The sequence below is a fragment of the Varanus komodoensis genome, unplaced genomic scaffold (assembly GCF_004798865.1).
Source record: "Varanus komodoensis strain SLA01 unplaced genomic scaffold, ASM479886v1 scaffold11, whole genome shotgun sequence".
In the NCBI taxonomy this organism is placed as follows: domain Eukaryota; kingdom Metazoa; phylum Chordata; class Lepidosauria; order Squamata; family Varanidae; genus Varanus; species Varanus komodoensis.
Genome location: NW_025335317.1, coordinates 23,856,285 through 23,882,930, shown reverse-complemented (window position 1 = coordinate 23,882,930; position 26,646 = coordinate 23,856,285). Strand labels below are relative to the sequence as shown.

At 38.6% G+C, this 26,646-nt stretch overlaps 1 protein-coding gene across 3 annotated transcripts in view; it reads right to left on the bottom strand.

Moving 5' to 3' along the window:
* Positions 1-3,066: 3,066 nt before the first annotated feature.
* Positions 3,067-26,646, bottom strand: part of PTEN (phosphatase and tensin homolog) — an 85,278-nt gene continuing 61,698 nt past the window's right edge. For all 3 annotated transcript variants that reach the window (XM_044420597.1, XM_044420598.1, XM_044420599.1), the window contains 4 exons: positions 22,781-22,922; positions 19,436-19,602; positions 12,561-12,788; positions 3,067-6,298 (listed from right to left, as the gene is read on the bottom strand). In XM_044420597.1, the coding sequence (XP_044276532.1) occupies positions 6,113-6,298; positions 12,561-12,788; positions 19,436-19,602; positions 22,781-22,922 (723 nt within the window). In that variant the 3' untranslated portion in view covers positions 3,067-6,112. The remainder of the gene's footprint in view (positions 6,299-12,560; positions 12,789-19,435; positions 19,603-22,780; positions 22,923-26,646) is intronic.

Sequence of the window (26,646 nt, the reverse complement as noted above, 5' to 3'; positions counted from 1 at the left end):
ACAGGATGTTGCCCAATAGAATTCTTAAGCAGTGGGGTGGTGGGAGTACTTTCCTCTATTAGGAAGTGAGATACCATGAGCCCGCCATGTCTCAGAGCACAACCAAGTGTGCTGGACCTTCCTCCAAGAGACAGAGATTTCTTTCCTTTCAACTGGAATAAAAGGACTGGAGACATCAAGCATTTATTAAGAATAATGGGAATAGGAGGCATTTAGTAGTTGAACACTATCCACAACCCACCCCCCACCATATTAGAATTTGCCATTACTTATTAAAGATCACTCATTATTTTTGATGGAACATTCTCTGTCAGTAAATAATCAGGTTTTCTTAAGAGGAAGGACAATGGCAGTAACTGCTAAAGTTGTGGTTAACAAAAGAAACCACATCATCATCAGTCTCACACTGTATAGGTAACAAACATCAGTTGAAAATATTAAGTACAAGTGTCATCTCATTACATTCTGACAGCCATTTTAGAAAAATATATGCATATTTTCTAAACTCTATAAGCATTTAGGGATGCTGTACAAATTTTTGAGAATTTGTTGATGGAGCTGGGAAAAGAAAGTCAGAGAATAGGAGCCCCCCCCCCCCCCCCAACAACAACAACGAAGGAAACCAAGTCTTGAAAATCTTAGCACAGAAAGGAAGAGAAGGAATAGTGCCTTCAGTTAGAGAACAGATCGAGGCTGAAGGCAGAATCTGACCTGGGCAAAAATAAGATGTTGTAAGTGGACCAATCCTTTTATTCTACGAAGCCCCATTTTAGTTCCATCCCAGTATTTCAACATTTTGCAATAATGGGAACTTTTGGGAACTTTTCTTAATTGATAACAATGGATACAAAAACTTAAAAGTGCTAAAAATATACATATGCCTGCTGTGCATGGAGTTTTATACACACACTTTTAACATAGTAGAAATCTAAAAGCAGTCAAAAATAAATAGCACCTTGCAATCACTCTTATTTTTGGCCACACTTCTTAAAACAAAGAAAGTATCTCAGATCAGCACAGCTATTAAAACCACGTATGACAAAATTTAAATGCTTAGCTGCATTAAGTTTAATTACTAGGCATGCAACTATATATCATTGGTGAAACTCAGAACATTTAAGCTATGCCTGTATCTTTCTTTGCTATTGCTGCTCCAGCATACAAAAAACAAGGAATTCAAAGTCAGATCTCATCTGAAAGGACATACAAAACCAGAGATCTTCACATTAGCTCTCTGCAAAGGCCAGTACTATCTTGCCAGTGGTGGTATAGATTGCATAGCATTTCCCTGATATCAGCCCTTGCCATAAATAAATGTCAGGTGCTAATATACGGGTGCTTACATGAGAGATGAAAGAAAAACACTGAAGAAATGGAAAGTATGTCCCATGAATGCAAGTAAATGCAAATAACAAAAATTTAAAATCCCACCTTTGGGGAAAAAAGAGACAAAAATCAAATCAAGCCTTTTTGCTGTTGCTCTGAAGACAACAGAGCAAAAGGCCAGATTCCTCAGTACCTGCACAGTAGTAAGTAAAATAGAAGAAACCAAGGCAAAGGATAGCAGCATGTTATGTCATACAGTATCATTCCGCAGAGCATTTGCTGAAGAATTTCAAGTATCTCGAGGGAACTCAAGACAACCATATTTATAGGTTCTATTGAAGGGAAACAAAATCGTTTAGAATGTACCCAACTCCTAACATTGCATAGGCATAGAAAAAGTACAGCTGGAAGATTTAAATGAATCATATTCAACTTCACTTCTCTAGAAAGAAAGGCCTAATCCTAAAATGTCAAATATCACTTCTCAAAACCTCTCAATTCAGAATATTCTAGTGTGATGGAAAAGACAGCATTTCTAATGAGACTCAGTTTTCGGTTTTCTCCTGCTTTCATATTCACATCAAAAGTTTGACTATTTCTATGGTGAAGAACTGTTAAGATTATTTCAGCTAAAGTTTGCAAGCACTCCAAACTGATTTGGACTATGCATCATCAAATGGAAAAAGGAAGACACGTTAATACAGCATAAATTCAACTTTTAAACTCACGTTTCAAATAATCCTGGGATGATTATAGTAAGATACTTTGCAGCTTGACTCACTCTAGACTGTTCACAGAGCCATTAGTGCTATTTTGAAAAGAATTTGATACAATGGAACTCAGGCCTATGACATGCAGGAAAAATGTATGCCGGAAATACAAGTTTTACAATTTAAGGTATGAAATGAATACCAATGCCACAATACTATGACAGATAACCTCCCCCAATTTCACAAAAGCAGGAAGTTTGTTTTCTTGAACAAAATGATGAAGCCGTATGTGAAAGCTGTATGAAATAACTTTTGAGCACAGTAAATAAAAGGAAATTAGCATCAAAAATCCTCCTGTAATTTGTCAAAACATTTCTTACACACAGTTTACCTGATTTTGGTGGTAATGCAGATTTAAAAGCTATCCATCATAAATGTCTAGGCTTGATTTATGCATGCTAGCAGTTTACTATGAAATAGTCTGGTAAAGAAAGTCTTGTGTTAGATATACATTAAAATAAACAGGAATAGTTTAATTTTTCTAGAACTAAATGGATCCGAAGATGCCTTATAACCAAGCCAGTTCAATAGGCTATTTACCATAATGCTGTCTTCTATAACTCTCCTTGAGGTGTCTCAACCTTGTGCCTGGAGATCCTTTAAATCAAAGAAGATGCTGTGCTTTTAAAATGGGAACTTATCATGCAAAGTGAACTATTCCCACTTCCATGCACCAGAATAAAGTAGTTCAGCATACTAGACTTAATACAGGTATAGATCGAAGAATAGTAAGAAATATGTGCACTTATACAGTCATTTGGGAAAGTTGGATACATTCTACTCATTTTAAGGTCTATTCATTTAAAATACTTTAAAAATCTAAAGTCAAATGTCAAAATTCACAATTTGCTTTTGGCCTTTTTAAACCAAAACTTGGTTGATTGCTTCCAATCATATGCTTTTCATTATTTTATAAAACTGTAACTTGTTTCATTTTGTATACTTGCATGTAAGAAAACACCCAACACAGTGACAAGAATGAAACTTTAATCAGTTTTAAGTGGAGTTTTAACACTAAGATAAAGGGCTGTTAAACACAATAACAAACGGACATCTGATTTGTATGAGACATTAACCTGTACATGGCATTTTCTTGTTTTGTGTATCCTCAGTGCATAGCATTACACACAGAGCCACTGTTGCACAGCACAATAGTATCTGAAGAGGCTGAATCAGAATAAGGCTGCTTAACAGACAGAATTTTTAGTATATATATATATATATTTATTTATTTATATATATATATTCTATATGAAAACAGACTGAGAATTTTGAACTGGTGGAGTAAAGAGGCAGCTCTACCGAACACTGCAGTTAAAGCCTCCTTTTAGTGCACAGTTCCACCCCTTCCATCTGCATGCATGACACATTTTTAACAGTATTTTTAAAAGGTAAACGAGGCACTTTGTGGCAACCACAGGCATCGTTAACATATTGCACGTTTGCTAGGATTTAAACATGGAACTGCACACTGGCAACCTAAACTTTTATTTCATTTTTCCCTTAAAGCTGAAAACAATTGATGCTGCATGTAAACGTCCCTTCAGTTTACAATTTGTGCCACAGCAAAGAACCTTGGTGCTATTTTATACAACTGCCCTTTAACTACTGTGACAGACTATTTTAAATGGGACTACAGATGACTAGGGATGGCACAGGGCCTAACAGTAAGCTCCTGTCAAAGTGATGTCTTCAAGTAATTTCAGACATGTAAGCTGCTGCACATCCAAGAATTTAAGCACACAGTCCAGAAACTCAAGAAATTACCTAAGAAGAATGCATTTTCAAGCTAATGATGAATACTGTCATAAATAAAGTTTTAATTAGAACTCAAACGTTTCAGTCATAGTAATTCTTGCCGTGTTCTATGGGGATGGTAGCTGAAATAAAATATAGGAGAGTATGCATAATATATATATTATATATTTTATATATATATATAAAATGCCGTTTTCCTTTTCCAATGACTATACCATAAAAACGTAAGCAAGGCTTTGCAGAACCACTGACACATTCAAAATCCAAACCCTCATTCAGACCTTCACATTCCAAAGGAAGAACAACAGTGCAAAAGGCCATTCAACTATTCCAATCTGGCCCTCCCATGTTAAACAGTAGAACTGTACAAGACACTGAACACTGTCAACATCCAAATATTTTAATGCACGAACTTTTTAGTTGGCTAATGTGGCTTTCAAAATTGCTTAAACAGAAACTAGGTCCAATGTAAGTCACAGGAGAAAAGTCAAGGTGATTTAGTAGACACCTCTTCACTATCAGTTTCACCTACAGAATCATAAAACTCGATCAAACTCAGGAAGCCTAAACATTAGCTTTGAAAAGAGTTTACATAATGGATGAAAATTATGCTCCTGTGCAGCTACATGCAAGTCCCACTAAAATCAGAATGAAGTTATAGGCACGCAACTACACACAGGATTAGAAAAGAGAGCAAAATTCACCAAGTAATGTTTAAAGGAGCATGTTGCCCCTTTCTTCAGTATTCAGCCTGAATTCTGCCTTGACTGGTTACCATTTATATCCTTGCTATTAATGCTAATAAGGGGACTGAGGGTGGCACAGTGGCTTAAACTGCTGAGCTGCTGGGATGGTTGATCGAAAGGTTGAGAGTTCGAATCTGCAGACGGGGTGAGCTCCCGTGCTTTGTCCCAGCTCCTGCCAACCTTGCAGTTCGAAAGCATATAAATGCAAGTAGATAAAAAGGTACCACTTCGGTGGGAAGGTAACAGCGTCCCATGCACTTCGGTGTTTAGTCATGCCGGCCACATGACCATGGAAACTGTCTGTGGACAAACGCTGGCTCCCTTGGCTAGGAAATGGAGATAAGCACCGCCCCCAAGAGTCAGACATGACTGAACTTTAATGTCATGGGGAAACCTTTACCTTTTTTATTAATGCTAATGGACTGGGCACAATGGATTCCAAATTCACTCAAGTGGGAAAACCAATAATGAACAAGTTAACGCCAATAAACCAAAGGGGTTTTACACTATGAAATTCAAAATAGCACTTCCAAATGTTTGAAAGACAAGGGTTGGGTTTTTTTATTTTCTCTCTCTCTCTCTTTTTTTTTTTTTAGAAAAAAATATTATTCTGACATTTATCATCTACAGCTTGGGGAATGGCAATCGTAACAAATGAACAATTCTGTAAGCCCATTTCTGACAGATAGCCTCCACATTTGAATGGTTAAGTCATTGTTACTGTGTTTCACATGTAACCACATATTTTCATATCCCTTCATTTGCAGATCTTTTATGATGTTGTTGAAGGTTCATTCCTGTACCCCTAATACAGAACCACTCCCTCTAGCTGCCTTTTCTAGCACCATTATGCTTAAAAAAATAAAATGCACAAACAAGCAGTGACAGCAGCGATTCCTCAAATGTCCAGGATTTATTACTGTAGCATGCTAAAGAGGTGCATGTAAGTAAGCTGGAAATGGTATACAGTCCAGGGTCCAGCAAAAAACATTCCTTTCTGAGCTTCTCTTTCCACTCTCCTCCCCATATTACATGCATTTGAATGTAGTAAAACCCGTTACTTCTCCGAGCCAACTGCAAACTTAACTGTTGCCACAAAAGTGCAAAGAAATGGGCAGGATGTGAACCTGTGTATTAGAAAGAGCTTTACAGGAACTTCAGTTGGTGACAGAACACAAAAGGAAGATTCCTACATATGCACATCAGATCTGTCTCCACTTTTATAAAACTGGAATCAAATGGGAAAGTGCCATCTTTGTGTTTTCCTAATTGAAATTTAACTGTCCTCTTGACACAAAAAGGTATATACATAACATAGCCACGTAACCCTTTTTCAACAGGACAAGTGTCAAGCCCAACAGCTTCATAGGGCAAAATGAGATTGGTCAGGTAAGGAACTGTTCCTAGAACTGATAACTGTGACACAATGTCCTATTGCCATTTTGAAAGGTCCATAATTCAGTTTATTCAAGTTTTCTCTGTGTGGTATTTTTTCCCAAATAAAAAAAATATTCAGACTTTTGTAATCTGTGTATGCTGATCTTCATCAAAAGGTTCATTCTCTGGATCAGAGTCAGTGGTATCAGAATACCTATAATGATCAGGTTCATTATCACTAACATCTGGCGTTACTGAAGTTGAGCTGCTAGCCTCTGGGTTTGATGGCTCTTCTACGGTTTTTGTGAAAAATAGCTTCACCTGAAAAAGAGGACAACAAGAATCAGCACGTATCTACTCAGAAGGCAATGGCCAGGGTATCACCTGTCTAGTGTGAACTATTGCTAGATAGTGTTATGAATGAAACACTAAATACATATTTGATACAACTGTGTAAGATTTACAGGTAGTGCAAACTAAGAAGATTAACAATTAGATACTAGCATTATACAGAAACTTATGCAGGCATCTTTATACTTGGGGCTGTGCCTGAAAATGGTCCAGAAGCTTCAGCTGATGCAAAATAGAGCAACCAAACTGCTGATGAGGACTGCTAGTAGTAAACATTTAACACCAATCCTCTATCAGTTCCACTGGTTGCCAGTTGAAGTCCAGGCCTGCTTCAAAGTGCTTGTCCTAATGTTTAAAGCCCTAAAGGGTTAGGAGCTAACTATCTGAAAGAATGTCTCCATCCATATAAGCCTACCATGACCCTAAGACCCTCATCAGAGGTCCTGCTCTGGGAGCTGCCTTTAAAGGATGCTAAGAAGGTGGCTGTGCAGGGAAGGGCCTTCTCTAATGTGGTGCCCCATCTGTGGAACTGGCTCCCAACCATGGAACCTTCTTTGTATACATTCCGGTGCGAGGTCAAGACGTCCTTATTTTGATGGTTGATAGTATTAATTTTAAATTAATTTTAACTCTGGTTATTTTTAATGAATTTTAATATTTAATTGTTAGTTTTAAGATGTCCAATCTGTTAATGTTAATGTATGATTTTAACTGGCTGGTGTGGTGTGGATGTTTTATTGGTATCGATGTATTCGTTTAATTGAATTGTTTGTGTTGTTTCCATGCTTTGCTGTTCATTTTATTGTTAAACAGTCCAAAAAGCCATGTGGCTATTGACACTATACAAACATGCTAAATAAATATGTAAGTAAAAAAATATCTTGTACCCTGCAATAGAGGAGAAAGATAGGAAGCAGAACTTATTTGCTTAACTGGGAGACCAGCAACTTTAGGCTCTTCCTGTCCCTGAACTACTGCTATTCCAACTGGTCATTATAAATCCCTTGTATCTAAGAGCTAGTGCCTGTTTAACATTTTACTTCTCCTTCCCAGTGCTTTTTCATTTTTCTGCTGTTTCTTTTTGATTAGAAGCCTGAGAAAGAGCTTATTCCTGATCTTTTAAAAATATTCTGAGAACCTTTTTTCAGTGTAAGACAGCAATGAAACTGTCCCAAACAAACAAACAAACAAACAAAATGTGAAATTAAATAAAGACCTTTATCACAGCACCAGTATGTTTGATTTTTTTTTCTCTTCTAATTGATGTCTTTTTGATCTGGCCAGAATCTACTCTACGTAATGGATCTGGCAAACTCACTAAAACATTTTAAGTACGGAGCAATTCACAATTTAAATGTATGATTATTAACTGAAATAGTAAATGAAAGGCAAATTCCAAGCCACCTTTTCTTCTTGAAGAAGAAGAAGAAGAAAAAGAAGAGGAGGAGGAGGAGGAGGAGGAAGAATTTTCTGTAACACCCAACAGCCAAGGCACTCTGAGCAGTTTACAACAGAAAATAAAAGTACAATATAAAATACACCTTATTAAAAACATCATGAAAGCTTATCCTACAAAAATTAAAAGCAGATACAAAAGTTACAATAGCTTAAATGGGGGTGGGGTACAACAACAACTTAAGATCTCAAGCAACTAATAAGCCCCAGTAAACTAACTGAATGCCCTGTGGTAGAGGACAGTCTTTATGTGAGATGGAAGCGACAGTTAGGTTGGTGCCAGATGGGCCTCAGTGGAGAATTTATTTCATAACGGGAGGTGGAGGCACCACTGAAAGATCTGGTACCTTCTTGTTGCCACCAACCAAGCTTGCCTCAGAGGTGGCAGTCAGAGGAAGGTCCAAAATCTTGATTGTTGTGCCTGGATAGATGAAGGCTGGGAGAATTCTGTCAGGTACTGTGGTTCTGCAGAGCTTCATAGGTTAAAACCAGCACCCTGAATTGGGCTTGGAGGCATTCAGGCAACCAGTACAAGTAGACCAGAATTGGTGTTATATGCTTCAAACCAACTGGTCACTGTTATCAGTCTGACTGCCACATTTTGTACCACTTGCGGCTTCCAATCTTCAAAGGCAGCCCCTCATAGAGTGCACTGTAGTAATCTAGTTTAGAGATTAGCAGAGCATACATTACTGATAGCACACTATCTCTGTTCAGATGGGGCATAGTCAGGACATGAGCAAATCTGGTAAAAGGCACTAAGAGCCACTAAAGCCACTTGAGCTCTGACAAAATGTGATCCACTGGAAAAGGAAGTGGCAACCCACTCCAGTGTCTTTGCCATGAAAACCCCAAGGACAGTACCAAAAGGCAAAAAGATATGACGCTGGAAGATGAGCGACTCAGGTTGGAAGGTGTCCAATATGCTACTGGGGAAGAGCAGAGGGCTAGTACTAGTACTGCCAGAAAGAATGAAGCAAATGGGTCAAAGTCGAAAGGACACTCAGTTGCAGATGTATCTGGTGGTGAAAGGAGAGTCCAATGCAGTAAAGATCTATCTTCCATAGGAACCTGGAATGTAAGATCCATGAATCAAGGCAAGCTGGACATAGTCAAACAAGAGACAAGACTGAACATTGACATCTTAGGAATCCGTGAGCTAAAATGGACAGGAATGGGTGAATTTAATTCAGATGACCATCAGGTATACTACTGCGGGCAAGAATCCCTCAGAAGAAATGGAGTAGCCTTCTTAGTCAATAAAAGAGTATGAAAAGCAGTGCTGGGATACAATCTCCAAAATGACAGAATGATCTCAGTTTGAATCCAAGGTAAACCATTCAACATCACAGTAGTCCAAGTCTATGCCCCAACCACTGGTGCTGAAGAGGCTGAAGTTGACCGGTTCTATGAAGGCCTGCAACACCTTCTAGAATTAACACCCAAAAATGATGTCCTTATCATCATGGGGGATTGGAATGCTAAAGTAGGGAGCCAAAAGATAACCGGAATAAAAGGCAAGTTTGGCATTGGAGTACAAAATGAAGCAGGGCACAGGCAAACACATGGACATCACCTGATGGACAACACAGAAAAAAGATTGACTATGTGCTCTGTAGCCAAAGATGGAGAAGCTCTATACAGTCAGTAAAAACTAGACCAGGAGCTGACTGTGGCTCAGATCATGACCTTCTTGTTGCAAAATTTAGGCTTAAATTGAAGAAAGTAGGGAAAAGCACTAGGCCACTCAGGTATGACCTAAATCATATCCCTGATGAATATACAGTAGAGGTGACAAATAGATTTAAGGAATTAGATCTGATAGACAGAGTGCCTGAAGAACTATGGATGGAGGTTCGCAACATTGCACAAGAGGTAGCAACTAAAACCATCCCAAAGAAAAAGAAATGCAAGAAAGCAAAATGGCTGTCTGAGGAAGCTTTACAAATAGCTGAGGAAAGAAAAGAAAGGAAAGGCAAGGGAGAAAGGGAAAAATACACCCAATTGAATGCAGAATTCCAGAGAATAGCTAGAAGAGATAAAAATGTCTTCTTAAGTGAACAGTGCAAAGAAATAGAAGAAAACAATAGAATAGGGAGGACCAGAGATCTCTTCAAGAAAATTGGAGATATGCAGGGAACATTTCATGCAAAGATGGGCATGATAAAGGACCAAAATGGCAGGGACCTAACAGAAGCAGAAGAGATTAAGGTGGCAAGACTACACAGAAGAACTATACAAGAAAGAGCTTAACGTCCCTGATAACAACGATGGGGTGGTCACTGACCTCGAGCCGGGCATCCTGGAATGTGAAGTCAAATGGGCCTTAGGAAGTCTGAGCAACAACAAAGCTAGTGGAGGTGACAGCATTCCAGCTGAGCTATTCAAAATTCTAAAAGACGATGCAGTAAAAGTGCTACACTCAATATGCCAGCAAATTTGGAAAACTCAATAGTGGCCACAGGATTGGAAAAGGTCAGTTTACATTTTGATCCCAAAGAAGGGCAACGCCAAAGAATGTTCAAACTACCGCACCACTGCACTCATTTCACAAGCTAGCAAAGTTATGCTCAAAATCCTACAAGCTAGGCTCCAGCAGTATGTGGACCAAGAACTACCAGAAGTACAGGCAGGGTTTTGAAGAGGCAGAGGAACTAGAGCTCAAATTGCCAACATACGCTGGATCATGGAGAAAGCTAGGGAGTTCCAGAAAAACATCTACTTCTGCTTCATTGACCATGCTAAAGCCTTTGATTGTGTGGATCACAACCAATCATGGCAAGTTCTTAAAGAGATGGGAGTACCTGACCATCTTATTTGTCTCTTGAGAAACCTGTATGCGGGTCAAGAAGCAACAGTGAAAACTGGACATGGAACCACTGATTGGTTCAAAATTGAGAAAGGCGTTTGGCAGGGTTGTATACAGTCGCCCTGCCTATTTAACTTATATGCAGAGCACATCATGAGAAAGGTGGGGCTAGATGAATCACAAGTTGGAATTAAGATTGCCGGGAGAAATATCAACAACCTCAGATATGCAGATAATACCAGTCCAATGGCAGAAAGTCAAGAGGAACTAAAGAGCCTCTTGATGCGGGTGAAAGAGGAGAGCACAAAAGTTGGCTTGAAACTCAACATTAAGAAAACTAAGATCATGGCATCTGGTCCTCTCACTTCCTGGCAAATAGATAGGGAAGAAATGGAGGTAGTGACAGGTTTTATTTTCCTGGGCTCCAAGATCACTGCAGACAGGGGACTGCAGCCAAGAAATTAAAAGACGCTTGCTCCTGGGGAGGAAAACTATGGCAAATCTAGACAGCATACTAAAAAGCAGAGTCATCACGCTGCCAACAAAAGTGTGTATAGTCAAGGCTATGGTTTTCCCAGTTGCAATGTATGGCTGTGAAAGTTGGACCATAAGGAAGGCTGAGCGCCAAAGAATTGAGGCCTTTGAACTGTGGTGCTGGAGGAGACTCCTGCGCGTCTCTTGGACTTCAAGGCAATCAAACCAGTCAGTCCTAGAGGAAATCAACCCTGACTGCTCTTTAGAAGGCCAGATAGTGAAGATGAAACTCAAATACTTTGGCCACCTAATGAGAAGGAAGGACTCCCTGGAGAAGAGCCTAATGCTGGGAACAATAGATGGCAAAAGAAGAAGGGGACGGCAGAGAATGAGGTGACTAGATGGAGTCACTGAAGCAGTTGGCATGAAATTAAGTGGACTCCAGGGGATGGTGGAGAACAGGAAGGCCTGGAGGAATGCTGTCCATGGGGTCGCGATGGGTCAGACATGACTTTGCGACTAAAAACAACAACAAAACATCTTCTCATTATTTTTGGTTATGGAATTTCATCCCTGGCTTGTCAAGCATTTAACCTTGAGGAATGTGATAAATAACTCCTAATTTACTATGCATATATAGTGTAGTAGTCAAATTGAGGCTTGCAAGCCACATGCGGCTCCTCTTAAGAGTTTATTTTGCACCTCGCAGAGGGGCTGAAATGCGTCAAGGAACAATTCTGCCTGGTATCAACGAAAAACGAACTAATAGGAGCACCTTCCACTGAAGACACCATACTATCCAATGCACTGTTCTTCTCTAGTATGCAACCAGCCAGGGGGGTCTCTGTGATTGGCCAATCAGGGCACTAGCCTGGGCCAATGGAAGCGAAGTGCATGCACAGGAGAGGCAAAATTTCAAGTCTGGTTTACAGCCATAATGGAATGTGCTGCTACCGTGACAAGGGCTTTGCTTGCTTTCATGTTTGCAGAGGCCATTTATAGAAATGGTTCAGACCAAGGTGGATTGTGGTGGGACTGGCAGACCCTATTGGAAAGGCAAGGGTTTGCTTCTTAGGTGGCCTGTGTTTCAAAATAGCCAGGGGATTCCACAGAGGTGGTTTGGATACTGTGATTCGGCTGCAGCCTACCTCAGAGGATTGTTATGAAGTTAAAATGGTGGTTCACTGTCCTGAGCTATTTTTTTTTAAAGGGCAACACAATTGCAACCTATAATTAGTAAAAAGCCTCTTCTTACTAGGAAAACTTTTGTGTCGTATCTTATCTGCAATATGTCACTTGTAAGCAATGTCTGTTTGGTCATAACAAATAAAAATAACTAAATAAATATTTGTTCATGCCTTGTGGCTCTCAAACATCTGACATACGCCAAACATGGCTCTTCTGTTGAGCTAGTTTGGCCATGCTTCTAATATAGCATACTTCAAATTACGGCACTTAGTTCAAATTCCATTATTAGAAGCCTTTGATGCTTACCTTAAAGTTTGGAGAAAAGTAACGATTTGCCTTGTCTTTATTTGCCTTGTCCAAATCATTTTTTGTTAGTGTAAGTATTAGATATTCCTTGTCATTATCTGAACGCTCTGTACTGAAAATTCCATCAAGTTCCTGATCTCCAAGAAGACTTCCATTTTCTACTTTGTCAGAATTTTCTTCCAGTCCTGGTATGAAGAATGTATTTACCCAGAAATGAAACATTTTGTCCTAAAGAGAAAAAAGAAACTTGATTTAACATACCAAGGAAAATACTGCTAATCTAGTAAAAGTGTGCTGGTATAAAGTTGTAGAGAGTTTAAAAAAAAAGCTGATGTGAAGTGTTTTACAGTGGAGAAAGCTCTGTGCCCCCTGCCCCCCACCAACCCATATTAATATCTGATTTGCATTTCATGAAAAACCACTGTAGGGGAATTGCTCCATTGGACTTTTTGTTGTAGCAGCAGCTACCACTCTGAATGCTTGAGCTGTAGTGGGAGTGAGCTGTAGTGGGAGTGCACTGTTGCTTGTTGTTACATGAGAAATGTGCTCCTGCTGCAATAGGAATATTTAAAACAGTAAGGACCACAGCAATGAGAAGCCCCATTAGGAAGCTCCCCCATTATGGCTTCTTGCCTTGGTTTTGTTACCCAAGTAAACATTTTTAAGAGCTTGCATTTTTAATCCTTCCCTCTTGTTCTTATACATTTCAGTCTTAGGACGAATGGTGGTAGCTTCCTAATTGACACAAAACCAGGAAACCAGGCACTAGGTGAAGGCCTGCTCTGAAAAAGAAGTTGCTTTTAAAATGACTAAAGGGTTCACAAATAAGTATTTGTAAATGGAAAGCAGGATGAGAAGAAACCTGAACCCAATCTGAGAAGGATATGTGTGTTTACATGCACACACAACAAATGCTGCAAATGTGGTTCCAATGCACTCCTCAGAGTTTATACATAACCTTTATATACCCAAATATATCTACCTGAAAAGCATGAAATGAACTAACTCAATTTTAACTGGACCAAGGAGCTAAACTACTCATTATCCAAGGCCTGGAATTTACAAACTTCAGCAGCATCTCTAGGGACAATCCTAATGGTTAGAAATCAACCAAGTATCACCAGTTTGTAAAAGTACAATTAAAACAGTCATAGTTTTTTATTCCTTAATCTACCACAACTTGAAACTACAGCTTCCATTGCTTAAACTAAAATTCATCTTAATGGGGATAGCTAAATTCTTACTGCTACAAGACAGACCCTGCCAATAAATGTTTTGCCATTTTAGACCTCTGCACCATTCTGGATTTGCTAGTTTTCTGTAAGAAATTATGTTTTGGAAGATAAATGCAGAAGGTTACCAGTTTAAAGAAACACTGTTTTTTAAAGAGTAACCTTGAAATGAAGTTATATTAATTATAAACTAGATAAAGAATGGACAAAATGAAGATAGTTTAAAGTGAAGCCTGAGCAAGTGTCCCCTCATATGTTACAGAGAAAGCTAATTCATTTCCTTTAATAAGATGATAAAATACTTATTCCAATAAGCCAGATATTTCATGATCCTACACTGAAAGGATTACAGAAGTGAAATGCTTTTCCACTTTTAAATTTACTTTTCTTGGTCTTGCTAAAAGAAGCATGCACTTAACTTAGCACTGTTAAATGAAATGCAGCTATAAGATATATTTATAAGATTTTTCATTTTTATTTAGAATGCAGAAAATGGTAATTATTTCTGAAGACAATCAACTTATTTTCCTAACTAGCAGACTATAACGTTTCAAAGCAGCCTGCTTCTCTAAACAGGAAATCCTACAGCCAGTAGGGGGCCTACTTTACTCATTCCCCCACTGCAGTAGATTTCATCAGGGAAGAACAAAGGATGATACAAAAATAAAGTAAAAGAGCACAAACTGAAAAGCTTTCTAAAACTGACCCAATAATAGAAGGCTTAATAAGTGCACTGTTTACTGCTCAAGATAGGGCATTTCATTGCCTTCCTCTTTCACAGGATGTATGCTTAGGTGATTTTCTACTACCATATCAAATAGGAGTTTAGGCCTACTTTTGGTAGTGAAGTTACATCAGTTGCATCAGGGGTTAGGTTTTGCTGAGAAAGACATGAGGGGAGCACAATTTGCTTTTATCCAGAGTGGATAAAAATCAAAGATTAAAAAAAGGATTTTAAAAATTTAAATTGTTTATTAAAATTTGATTGAAAATAAAATGTTTTAAGGGAAAAATCTATCTAAAGATAGTTTTATTTAAGATAATTATAGTCCAAAGGCTATTCATAATGAAATAAAGATTAGTTTTTAATTATGTAGCATGAGGCTGTATATTCATGCAATGTTTAAATTTTTTGGTAAATGAATTCTATTAATCCATTCACAATGTTATGCTCTTCCAGAGGTTTCTGTAAGATCATTGGGCAATTTTTCTATCCAAAAGATGTTACCACAGATGCTTGGTTTTACAGTTCTCAAAACTGTGAATGTGTGTCTGCAGAGATCCCATAAATAGAAGCTTGTTGGGAGTGGAATAGATCTGCACAAGAAATTAACTGTGAGGAGGGAGGGGCAAACAGTAAAACTGAAAGTGAAACTTTTTGAGCACAATGCTCCACAAGTCTTTGGATCTTTTTGTATTTAGCCTGAGGTTTATCATAGTATTCCTTCCCTGGAAGAGAAAACCTATAATCACAGCAGGCCATTAAAAAGACCCAGTTTAGGAATATTTTAATGAAGTCCCTCTACCTATTGGTAAGGCAAGCCTGTGTGCATATTACGTAGAAAAGCATGATTTAGTCTTACTGACTAGTGATTTAAATCATTCCATAAATTGATTTAAATCAAATCCACCCTGCTTTTACTTAACTCTTTCACTATCAATCAGTAGTACAGGAACAATTAGTTTTTCATGGGAAAATTGTGGTACAATGCTGGTGCATAGATTTTCTTGAAGACAACCCCACTGTTCAGAATCTACAGGTTGTCATACCTACAGGTGCTGTGATGGGAGCAGGAGGGAGACTTTCAAAATGTCTACAACTTTCTCGATAAAATGGACAGTATCTCTCACAGCTATGACTCAAATAACACCAACTTAATGCAATTAACTATTTGATCTAGTTTAATACTGGCAAGAACAGTTGCCAAGCTGCTAAATAAACACTGCAAAAGCATGTATTCCCTCCCCTTGCATCTTACTGTTCTTATCCATCCAAATTTAAACTTAAGTTATACAGTATAAATGCATGGTTAGTCTGCATCATAAATGGTTGCATAAATAAGTTTGGTCATTTTGAATGCTCCCACTGTAGCACCCCTGGACACAGTAGTATGTGAATTCCAAACCATGACAACAGGCAAAAGCCCTAATACTGTAATCCAATTTTACCTGCAGACCACCAATCTTACCAATTGCTCCTCAAATGCATGGCATCCTTCTGCAGAGAGAATCCGGAGCTGGTTGTGAACAATACTGCATTTCAATGGTTCTGCTCATAACTAAAGTACCACATCTTGCAAATGATGCTGGAAAATTTTGGTTCAACCTGATATTCATTGCCTCCTATACTGCATTCTATTCTACATGAAACTGCTGCTCAAGGTCATCTAGGGATTTAGAGTTTGTTGTCATTAATACAAAAATCACTTGCACCTCTATTTCTTTTTCATCTTACCCAGCTGAGTTCACAAAACTGCAGGATCAGTGTCTGACTATCTTAATAGACTGAATAAGGGCTAACAAACTGAAGCTCAGTCTAGTCAACACAGTAGTAGGTGTCTCTGTCTAGATGAATGGTATGGATTCTGTTCTGAATGGGACTGAAACCCCCAAAGGATCATGTTTGGGACTTGAAGGTGTTTATATCCATCTTCCATTAGGCATACCATGTTTCTGTGGCACAAGGAGCCCTTTTCTAACTTAGGTTGATATCCCAGCTATGACCCTCTCTTGTTGCGGATAAATTGGTTTCAGTGGTTTATGCTCTATTAACATCCCATGTAGATTATTTCTCTGAGCTATACAAGGGACTGCTTCAGAAGACAGTAAGGATAATTCAGCAAATAAATTCAGATATGGCAGAGCATGCCTTAGCTGGGATTCAGTACCAGTGCAGCAGTACATTTTCACATGTGTTCTCTCTAGGATGGTATTGGCCCAATTCAAAGTGCTGATTTTGACTTGGAAAGTCCTAAATGACTTGACAGACACACAAAACCTGTTGCCCTCTAGCTGCTGCTGAACTCCAGTTCTTTTCAGTTCCAGCCCGTATATCAATGATAAGGGATCTCCGGAAGAGCACTGCTAACAAAATGCTATAGTGTATAGATATGCATCCATCATGGGAAATCTTTGTGTTGGTGCTCTGGTCTGAGAATTTCTCTAATGATCTGTGCATATTTCAACACAAAAATTCAAACAGTTTTATAGAAAATCAGGCTTTTAGTGCAATATTAAAACCTTCCTCCATGTAAAGCAAAGGTTCCAAATTTATACAGTTGCCTCTCACATAAAATGGGATGATCTAGAAGGCAAATAGATTTAACTGGTTGAATCAGTGTGCATGCGTATGTCTCAATGAAGAACCAAACTTTTTTTTAAAAAAGGTTGAATGTCAGGCTCTATTCCAAAGACTTCTCTTCACTTTCTGCATCCATCATTCCTTCTAATGCCAACGCAACTTTTCCCATGCTTGTAAGAATGTGCCTGAAACTTCACCACCAACAAGGTGGTGGTGAAAGAAGGCGTGAGCAAACTTGGGGAACCCCAGAGGGACACACACACAATATCTTAAGGTGGGGAGAATCCTAAGAAACCTAAGAATCCTAAGAAAATCCTCAATGTTAACTCAATTGCACTAAATGTTTAATTGACAGACAGAGTAGGCAAAAAACCCTGCCATCTGAGATGAGGAGTAATGACAATGAGCAACTAGAACAGGAAGGTGTTCTCAAGGATGAAAGTTGCCCATAAACTTCAATAGAAAAATTGAATTCTTGATGTAGCTGCAACAACGTACAGCCCACAATGTAAAACCAAACCAAACCAAACCAAACCAAACCAAACCAAACCAAACCAAACCAAACCTAACAAAACAGAAAAAACCTGTTGGCTGGTTTGAAGAAAAGCATCCCACAGTGTGGTATTTTGTTGAAGGGTTCCACTAATAGGTATATATTTAAAAAAAACTTTAACTTACATACAAATATCTTTCTTTTCAATAAATTCACCTGAAAACTGGTTTGCAGTAAGTTATGACAAACAGGTTTTGAAGGAGCAGAATTGGAATAATACAATTCTAAAGCCAATTTCCAAAAGCCATTATATTGCTCTGACTTCTGTTGGGTATTGTAAGAATTAATTGACCAGTTTATACTTTGGATTTGGTACTGAGGATTTCCTGGCTTACACTGAGGGAGTTCAACATGCAAACTGAGGCCAAATTAGAATGTCACAGGTTCCATGGCAGCTAATGCTTTCAGGCAATGACTTAATAAATGCTGCAGTGGATGTTTTGGTACTGGCCTAGGGAAAACTGCTTCAGTTACATGTGTTAAGACACCACAGAAATTATCAAATCATAATCTAAAAATTATCCTCACTCTTCTATGTTTTTAAAGTAAAAAGTCAGATTTCCAGAAATAAAAGGGCCTACATGGTTTAAAAGTTCTCTGGGGTCTACTGTTTTGGATAACTTTATATGGCAAAGAAGTTTCAACTTTACAAAGCAATGCAATAATCACAGGCAGGATTAGAGTATACTCAGAGTATCAGAGTATACTCTAGTAAACCCTGTCCTATGAGTGATTTCACTTCTAGCAAGGAACCTCACACAGTGATGAGCAATTGCTCATAATATCTTCAGGATCTCCTCATTCTTTTTTCCCTCCTATACAAGATATCACTAGGCAAGAGCTCATGTGGAAAGCCTGACCACGTGTTATAAAGACTGACTGCAGTCAACTGTTATCCATCCTTAGCTGAGATCCAGCAAGTATCTTGCATGGGTGGAAGAGAATTCTGCTACTTTTCCATTCCTACAGCAGCCCCCTTTTCAGCCATGCTATAGACATAACAGCAGCAGTTCAGTGTGTTCTCATATATGTCCTATTTATATACAAAAAAGCTCAGCACTGGAGTGCAATCGTAACAAGCAGCAACTAAAGTCTCCTCTACCTCCCTGTGGTCTTCCACTTCAGCTTAATTTTACTAAGAGACATAAACTTAAATTACAGAACTTGGGAAGCCACCCAAATGCCCTTTTTATGATAAAATTAGACCCATTCATTTACAAAAGAATAGGAAAGACTCAGAAGCAAGAAATAAGGCTACTAGTGTTGTATCTACTTTGGGCCTCAGACCTGAAAACTATGAAGATTTCTGGATTCACTGCAGTATCTGGAAGTTTACATAGCTGCAGCAAATGGTAGCATTTTTCAGTAAGTTTTTAATCATTAGAAAGTTGCAGTCCTTGTTACCACCACTGATATTTTTAAGTTGTTAACAATATAGCAATTTATTGTTTTTGCCTAAAGACTGTTTAGTAGCATCAGATATTGCAAAGTATGGCGGTCCACTTTAGTTGAAATAGTTGAAAATAAAGTAGAACTTTTACCACTGCACTGATCTCCTAGAGGAGTTCAGACAGAACAGAAACCAGTAAGTGGTACATTCACATTTCTCCCTTTCACACAAAACCTTGAAGTGATGACAGAGGAAGAATTAATAACTTATAGCTCCTTATCACTTTCACAGCATGTCCAAAGCCACCCATAGTAGAAAGAAGACTGAATTGAAGAGGAGATGAATCTATTTAGAGCTGGAAAAGAATAACAACAGTATTTTCAGATGTAAAAAACAGACCTTTTTCAACATCTTGTTTTGCTTATGAAAGAATTCCACCTTGATATCACCACACACTGGTAACGGCTGCGGAAATTCAAAGTACATGTATTTGTCTTCACGTCTTGTGGGTCCTGAAGGGGAGGTGTATATCTTTACCTTAAGCTGGTAGACTACAAACTGAGGATCTGTAAAACAGCAATTTTACAAAATGCAGTTTAAGACATAGTTGAGAAGAGAACTTGCTTAGAAACCAACTTTCCTGCCTGCTTCCTTCACCACATGCCACCTGCAGCAGACCAGCATGGGGGCTAGGAGCACCCTTCCCCCACGTTGTCCACCTTGAGCTCAGTTGGTGCTGCCACTTGTGAGAGATGCTACCACAGAAACGGGGAAAGGGAAAGACAGGTGAACAGCAGCTGGCTAGAAGCAGGGAGCCATGCTGAACCAGGCCCACCCGCTGGGCTCTCTTTTCTTGTGAATGCTGCTAAAGGCAGTGGCCTTGGGTGGAAGCTGAAGGGTGGATGCCAAAGGACACCGCCTGTCTGTGACTGTTTGACACCGTTTGGTGCCCTCTAGGGCCACCTGGTTCTAGCCATGGTGCAGAGGAGATGCCGAGCTAGACCACACTGGCTGTGCCTATTTGGCCAGCTGTACTTGTTTGAGCATTGAGCTTTGTGTTGGGGGGGGGGGGGTTATAGTTGCATTTTATTACTGCTTTATACCACATATTATATTATTGTATTCAGTATCCTAGTTTTGATTTTATCATTGCTTTTGTAGTTATTATATTTTGTATTTTTGCTTTTATTATATTCTATTGTTTTGTATTGAATTTGTATTATTTGTTTTATTTTAAACCACCCAGAGAGCCCTATGGGCTATGGGGTGGCATACAAAGGTGGTGGTGGTGATTATTATTAAAGTCTTTTGTCATTATTATCCAGTATGCATTAAGTTAAGCTAAGATATGCTAACACACCTTAGAGATGGCAAGACTTATTGGAGAAGACAATCATGTTAGGGAAAGTGAGTTGAACTGAATCTATAAAGGAAGACACAGCCTTGAACTTGGAAGAGCTGAAAGGAGCTGACATGGACAGGACATTTTGGGAGGGCTTTCCATAGGTCAAAGATGACTTGATGGTACATAACAACAACAAATGCTAACAATCCTTGTAATTTCTGAATTAAGTCAGTCCTCAATATGGAAATTCTCAATACAGAACGTATCAATTCAGCAATTCTTCACAGCATGAAAAAGCTCATATAATGCATATCAACCTGCACAGGTATGACTTGACAATTGAATCAGTCTTATTAGCTAGGACTCTGCCAAACCTACTATGGTACAGAACATTTACTGAAATTGCATATTTAGCATAATGCATACTGTTGCAGGTAGGAATATTTTTTATAGATGACCATGTATACCATTTTTCCTGCATTGTCTTCTCTGAAGTTTCTAGCTAATTACAAATATTATCATATGACATCAAAGATGTAAGTGACCAGGAAGTACAGTTGTTAGCAATACTACCTTGATGGTTTGAACTAATATCAGGTACAAAAGAATTCATCTTTTCTGAGACCTGTCTATGGACTTGGAAAATAACAATCTAGAAACCCAAACACACTTGTTTGACAAAGATGGAAATCTTACCCAGACCTATCTAGGAAAAAGCTCCACTAAACACATGGGGCTTAATACTGAGAAGAGTAAACATACATAGGATTAGATTGTGCATCTTATACTTAACACAGGATGGAAATTTCATTATTTGTTTTCATACATAAATTATACTAAAGGACAAAAGCCACTGTACAAAAGCTAACAGTAAATCTTTTAGGAGAACCTCTCAACGTTTGAGCCTATTTCCTCACTAAAAAGAAAAAAAGATAAAAGTCAACCATCACATAAATGCAAACTCCAACAGACATGGCTAAACAGCTATATTGACATGGTTATGAAACAAAGACATTTAAAATAAAACACCTATTCCCCCAACTATACATAAAAAGGTTAAAATATTTTCCTCCATCAGTCACTACTGCAAAGTGACACATCCTATCAAAGCCTGTCTAGAAAAAAGATTGCGCTTCATGTGCATGTATGGCATGAAACAGATCTAATTAAAGAAAGTGACTTAGTCCACATATAATTCTAGTCCATAATTTATTCGACCTCTCGTTAACCCCTGGCTTATTGTCAACCCTTTTGGGGGAGGGGCAGATAGAACTAATCATGTCCTGTTCCTGCCCCACCCCCGCCCCCCGAATCTGTGTATTCCTTATTTTCTTCCTTTGTTCACTCACTCCTTGTAACCCAAATGTCTTTATGGCACTGAAGTACTGGCATGTAGAACAGCTAGTTTTTTTGCTTTGCTTTTACCACTATTGGCACCATTGTCTGTAGACTGACAAAAAAGTACACATACAACCCATGACTCTAGGCACATTGCAACCAATCATATTTTAAACAACCTGAATTTCACAACTCAACAACAAAACATGGGCCCTTTGTCTGAGTTGTTGTGGTCAAAGATTTGTTAGTGTGGCTGAGCATGTGCTTCATGACAACGTAGAACTCAACAACCCATGGGTTAAATAAATCATGGTTAGCACTGTTAGTAAACCAGGCCAGTGACCCTGAGCATAAAAGCAACTATTTGCATGAATTAATATGTTTAGGTGTATCTATGTAGGACAAACTGCCTATCCAACTAAGAAAAATAGTAAGTTCTGCCAATACAATAATATAAATATTATTATTGGATAAGTCCAGTACTTATCCAATAATAAGTCCAGTACTATCTAGCTCAGTTCTGGTCAACCCAGTGATAATTTGTAGGTACAGTGCACACATTACAGCCAAGACACACAGGTCCCGTGCCATATTCTGCAGGGGCAATGGGAAAATATTACTACAAATATGGGCTTTGGGGAGAAGTTGAAGAATTAAGGTTAGGCTTAAAAAATGTTAATTACCACTGTAATCCAGCAAGGTAGCTAGAACCACAGCAAAGTGATACAGCATCTGCTTGCATGCAGGAGATCCCAAGTTAACTGCCTGGTCCTCCAATTTAAGAGGATTTTGGATAAAACATTTTGAGAAAAAACTCTGTTTCAAACCTTGGAAAACTGCAACCAGAGCAGAATATACTGCTTTAGATGGAACAGTGATTTGACAGTATACAACAGGTTCGAAGAAGAATCTGTATTAGTCTTAGTATCAGACTAAAATAGGGGAGACTTGAGATTCAAAGCAGTTATGATGCTTCCAGTTGTAGGTTCAAGGAATGGTGAATAAACAGAAATATATGCAACACAGTCTCATATCGAAGAAGAGTTTAAAAAGGTACTTACTGCAAGTGCCACCACTGAACATTGGAATCGTTTCAAACATCATTTTGTGGAAGAGCAATGCCACGGGTCTGTAATCCAGATGATTCTTTAAAAGGTAGCTATAATAATATACATAGCGCCTCTGACTGGGAATAGTTACTCCCTAAATAAAACAAAGAAAGCTTGAGCTAGAAAAGCGATAATGTGTAACATTTTCAGTTTACTTGAATTGACTCTGATTAATTAAATTCTAAAATGCAATCACAATAACAACTGCATACAGGTAAATCTTTCTATCTTCTACATATTTATGGCAACTTCAGACACCTAATGCAAATCTTCTGGATTTGGTAAACAACCAAAGAAAACTCTTTGGTACACAGGCAAAGTAACTTACCAACCCTTTGGAAAGCAACCAAAGTAAAACCCAAGCAAAAGTCAGGCTTTTCTTTTTGCCTCAGAAGGCTTTACCTTGCCGCACCCTGTATGCATTACTTGTTTTTTCTACTAATGCGACCTCATCAAAATGGAGAGGGAGACTAAAGCAAAGCTGCTAGCATACTCTGAAGCAATAGTAAATGCACATCTTCTGGAACTGTCCACATGTGATAACCTACAAGAGGACAGCACCAGGAGAGTGCAAAAGGCATTCAAATATGGATGTTATTCCATTCCATGTTATTCCATTCCATGGTTAAGAAACAAAAATGGCATTCTAGAAAGGGCTTTGCATATCAATATTTTTCTGTCGGTATGAAATAATATGAAATGTGGCTTTTTCTCAGCTTCATAACAAGGATACTTTGAAGTCATGATTAAGGCATCCTTTATGCACCCTGTTTAATGTCATAAAAATGTCCAAACTAGCTATTAACTAATTTATGAATACATTCCCCTGTACTTTCAGCCATTTTTACCTCATTTTAAAATCTATTTACTTATATATTTCCGTACAATACATGATTCTGCATACTAAAATGGTTGGACCTTATGGCTGGCTGAGTGTCACCCTGGTCCAGTCTTCCATTGCAATAAAACAAGATGCCATTAAATATCTTTAGAAGCAGAAGCATAATTTTTAAAAAAGCAGGAATCAGGAAAAAATAAAGTTGGTAAAGTATGTTATAAATTTTAATTGGAAGGTGTTCTTCTGCATGGAAAGCACCCATTATGGATCAAATACAACATTAATTCCTTCTACTAGAGTATCTATGGTTTTTCCCTTCTTTTATGTTGTATAAAATACTAATATGGAAGACATGCAGAGTTCCTGAATGTTCCATGTGGTGCTCTGAGAACAATCTGAATGTTCTAGATGTACCTAAGGTTTATAATGGGAATTAGGGCTTGGTGAATTTTAGCACAGGGGTGGTCAACTGTGGCCCTCTAGATGTTCTGGGCTACAACTCCCATCCTCTTATTCTAAGCCAAAACATCTGCAGGGTAACATGTTGATCTTGCCAGACATGTTCTTCTTCAGTCAGTATGCACCAATCATTTTAAACATCTAGAGCACAATAACATAGATTAGGCTTTGCAATATGGCCTAAACGTTTTCGGTATATGAAAACTGGGAATCATACTCTCTAATATTGTTTTCTATCTTTGTTGAATGTTGTAACACATTTGCTATGAGCAGCTTCAAAACAAAATTTGTGACTACAAAAACCAATATGGAAGCAAACATATGGAAGCAAACAATATGGAAGCAACAGTTTAGCATGGAATAAATATATAAAATAATCTTGAGTCAGCAGCTAACATCAACACACTAAACTGTTCAAAATCACTTCTGCAAAACTGCAGGCAGAGAACAAAACCACATAGCATTTTTAATCTCACTTATTTAATGCCACATTCTCCTGGGATTATAAGATTGCTCTTTTCATAAATCTAGTTACCCCCCTAGTTAACAACTCAGAGATAGAAGAAAACATGGCTAACTGTATAATGTTAGTACAACTGGGAGAAAAATAATACCAACCATGACTGCTCTGCATTTCTCAAGAACAGGGTTAGTTTTTGCATTTCCTTAGTAGCTATACAAAGGTGAGCTCACATCTAAAGTATAATTATTGTTGTTATTTAGGAAAGTAGTACCCGACCCATCGCTACCCCATGGACAACATTCCTCCATGCTCTCCTGCCCTCCACCATCCCCCGGAGTCCACCTAAGCTCACACCAACTGCTTCATTGACTCCATCTAGTCACCTCATTCTCTGTCGTCCCCTTCTTCTTTTGCCATCTATTGTTCCCAGCATTAGGCTCTTCTCCAGTGACTCCTTCCTTCTCATTAGATGGCCAAAGTATTTAAGTTTCATCTTCAGTATCTGGCCTTCTCTAAAGAGCAGTCAGGGTTGATCTCCTCTAAGATTGACTGGTTTGATCTCCTTGCAGTCCAAGGAACTATCACGAGTCTTCTCCAGCACCATAATTCAAAGGCCTCCATTCTTCAGCGCTCAGCCTTCCTTATGGTTCAGCTTTCACAGCCATACATTGCAACTGGGAAAACCATAGCTTTAACTATACGTACTTTTGTCGACAGCATGATGTCTCTGCTTTTTAGCATGCTGTCTAGATTTGCCATATCTTTCCTCCCCAGGAGCAAGCATCAATTTTCACCATCTGTGGTGATCTTGGAGTCCAGGAAAATAAAATCTGTCACTACCTCCATTTCTTCCCCATCTATTTGCCAGGAAATGATAGGACCGGATGCCATGATCTTAGTTTTCTTAATGTTGAGTTCCAAGCCAACGTTTGTGCTCTCCTCTTTCACCCGCATCAAGAGGCTCTTTAGTTCCTCTTCACTTTCTGCCATTGGAGTGGTATTATCTGCATATCTGAACTTGTTGATATTTCTCCTGGCAATCTTAATTCCAACTTGTGATTCATCTAGCCCCACCTTTCTCATGATGTGCTCTGCATGTAAGTTAAACAGGCAGGGTGACAGTATATAACCCCGCCAAACTCCTTTCTCAATTTTGAGCCAATCAGTGGTTCCATGTCCAGTTCTCACTGTTGCTTCTTGACTCGCATACAGGTTTCTCAAGAGACAAATAAGATGGTCAGGTACTCCCATCTCTTTAAGAACTTGCCACAATTGGTTGTGATCCACACAATCAAAGGTTTTAGCATGGTCAATGAAGCAGAAGTAGATGTTTTTCTGGAACTCCCTAGCTTTCTCCATGATCCAGCGTATGTTGGCAATTTGAGCTCTAGTTCCTCTGCCTCTTTAAAACCCTGCCTGTACTTCTGGTAGTTCTTGGTCCACATACTGCTGGAGCCTAGCTTGTAGGATTTTGAGTGTAACTTTGCTAGCATGTGAAATGAGTGCAATGGTGCAGTATTTCGAACATTCTTTGGCATTGCCCTTCTTTGGAATTGGAAAAAAAGGATACTAGTTGCTGAGAGAATATGGAAACAAGCCAGTGTGGATTAAAAACAGAATCTGGAAAAACAAAATTTTACTTCTGAAATGCCATTGGTAAGAAGAACTGGCAGATATGCCTGGTCAAGATTGGAGCTATCAAAGTTAAGGAAAAAGCCCTTTCATGCAATAGCAATTTCTAGCTGTGTTGACTATAGGCTCCAAAGTCTGCCCCCAACAGATGTGGACAATTTTCAGTATTCTAATCTGCTTTATGATAAAGAACTTGACAAGAATGCCAAAAAGTTTTCCTATAACACAGAATCAATAATATGCTGATCAGAGTTCAACATTGTACCAGATGCACTTTTACAGAAGACCAAGATGATTCACTCTTGCTCAATGAGAAAAAATATTGGTTAAGAAATTAAGACAGACAATGCTTTGCACTTGTATATGCACAAAATTTTTGTGTGTGGAGATTTCCTAGAATTGTGGCTGAAAGGTTTCTTAGCATTC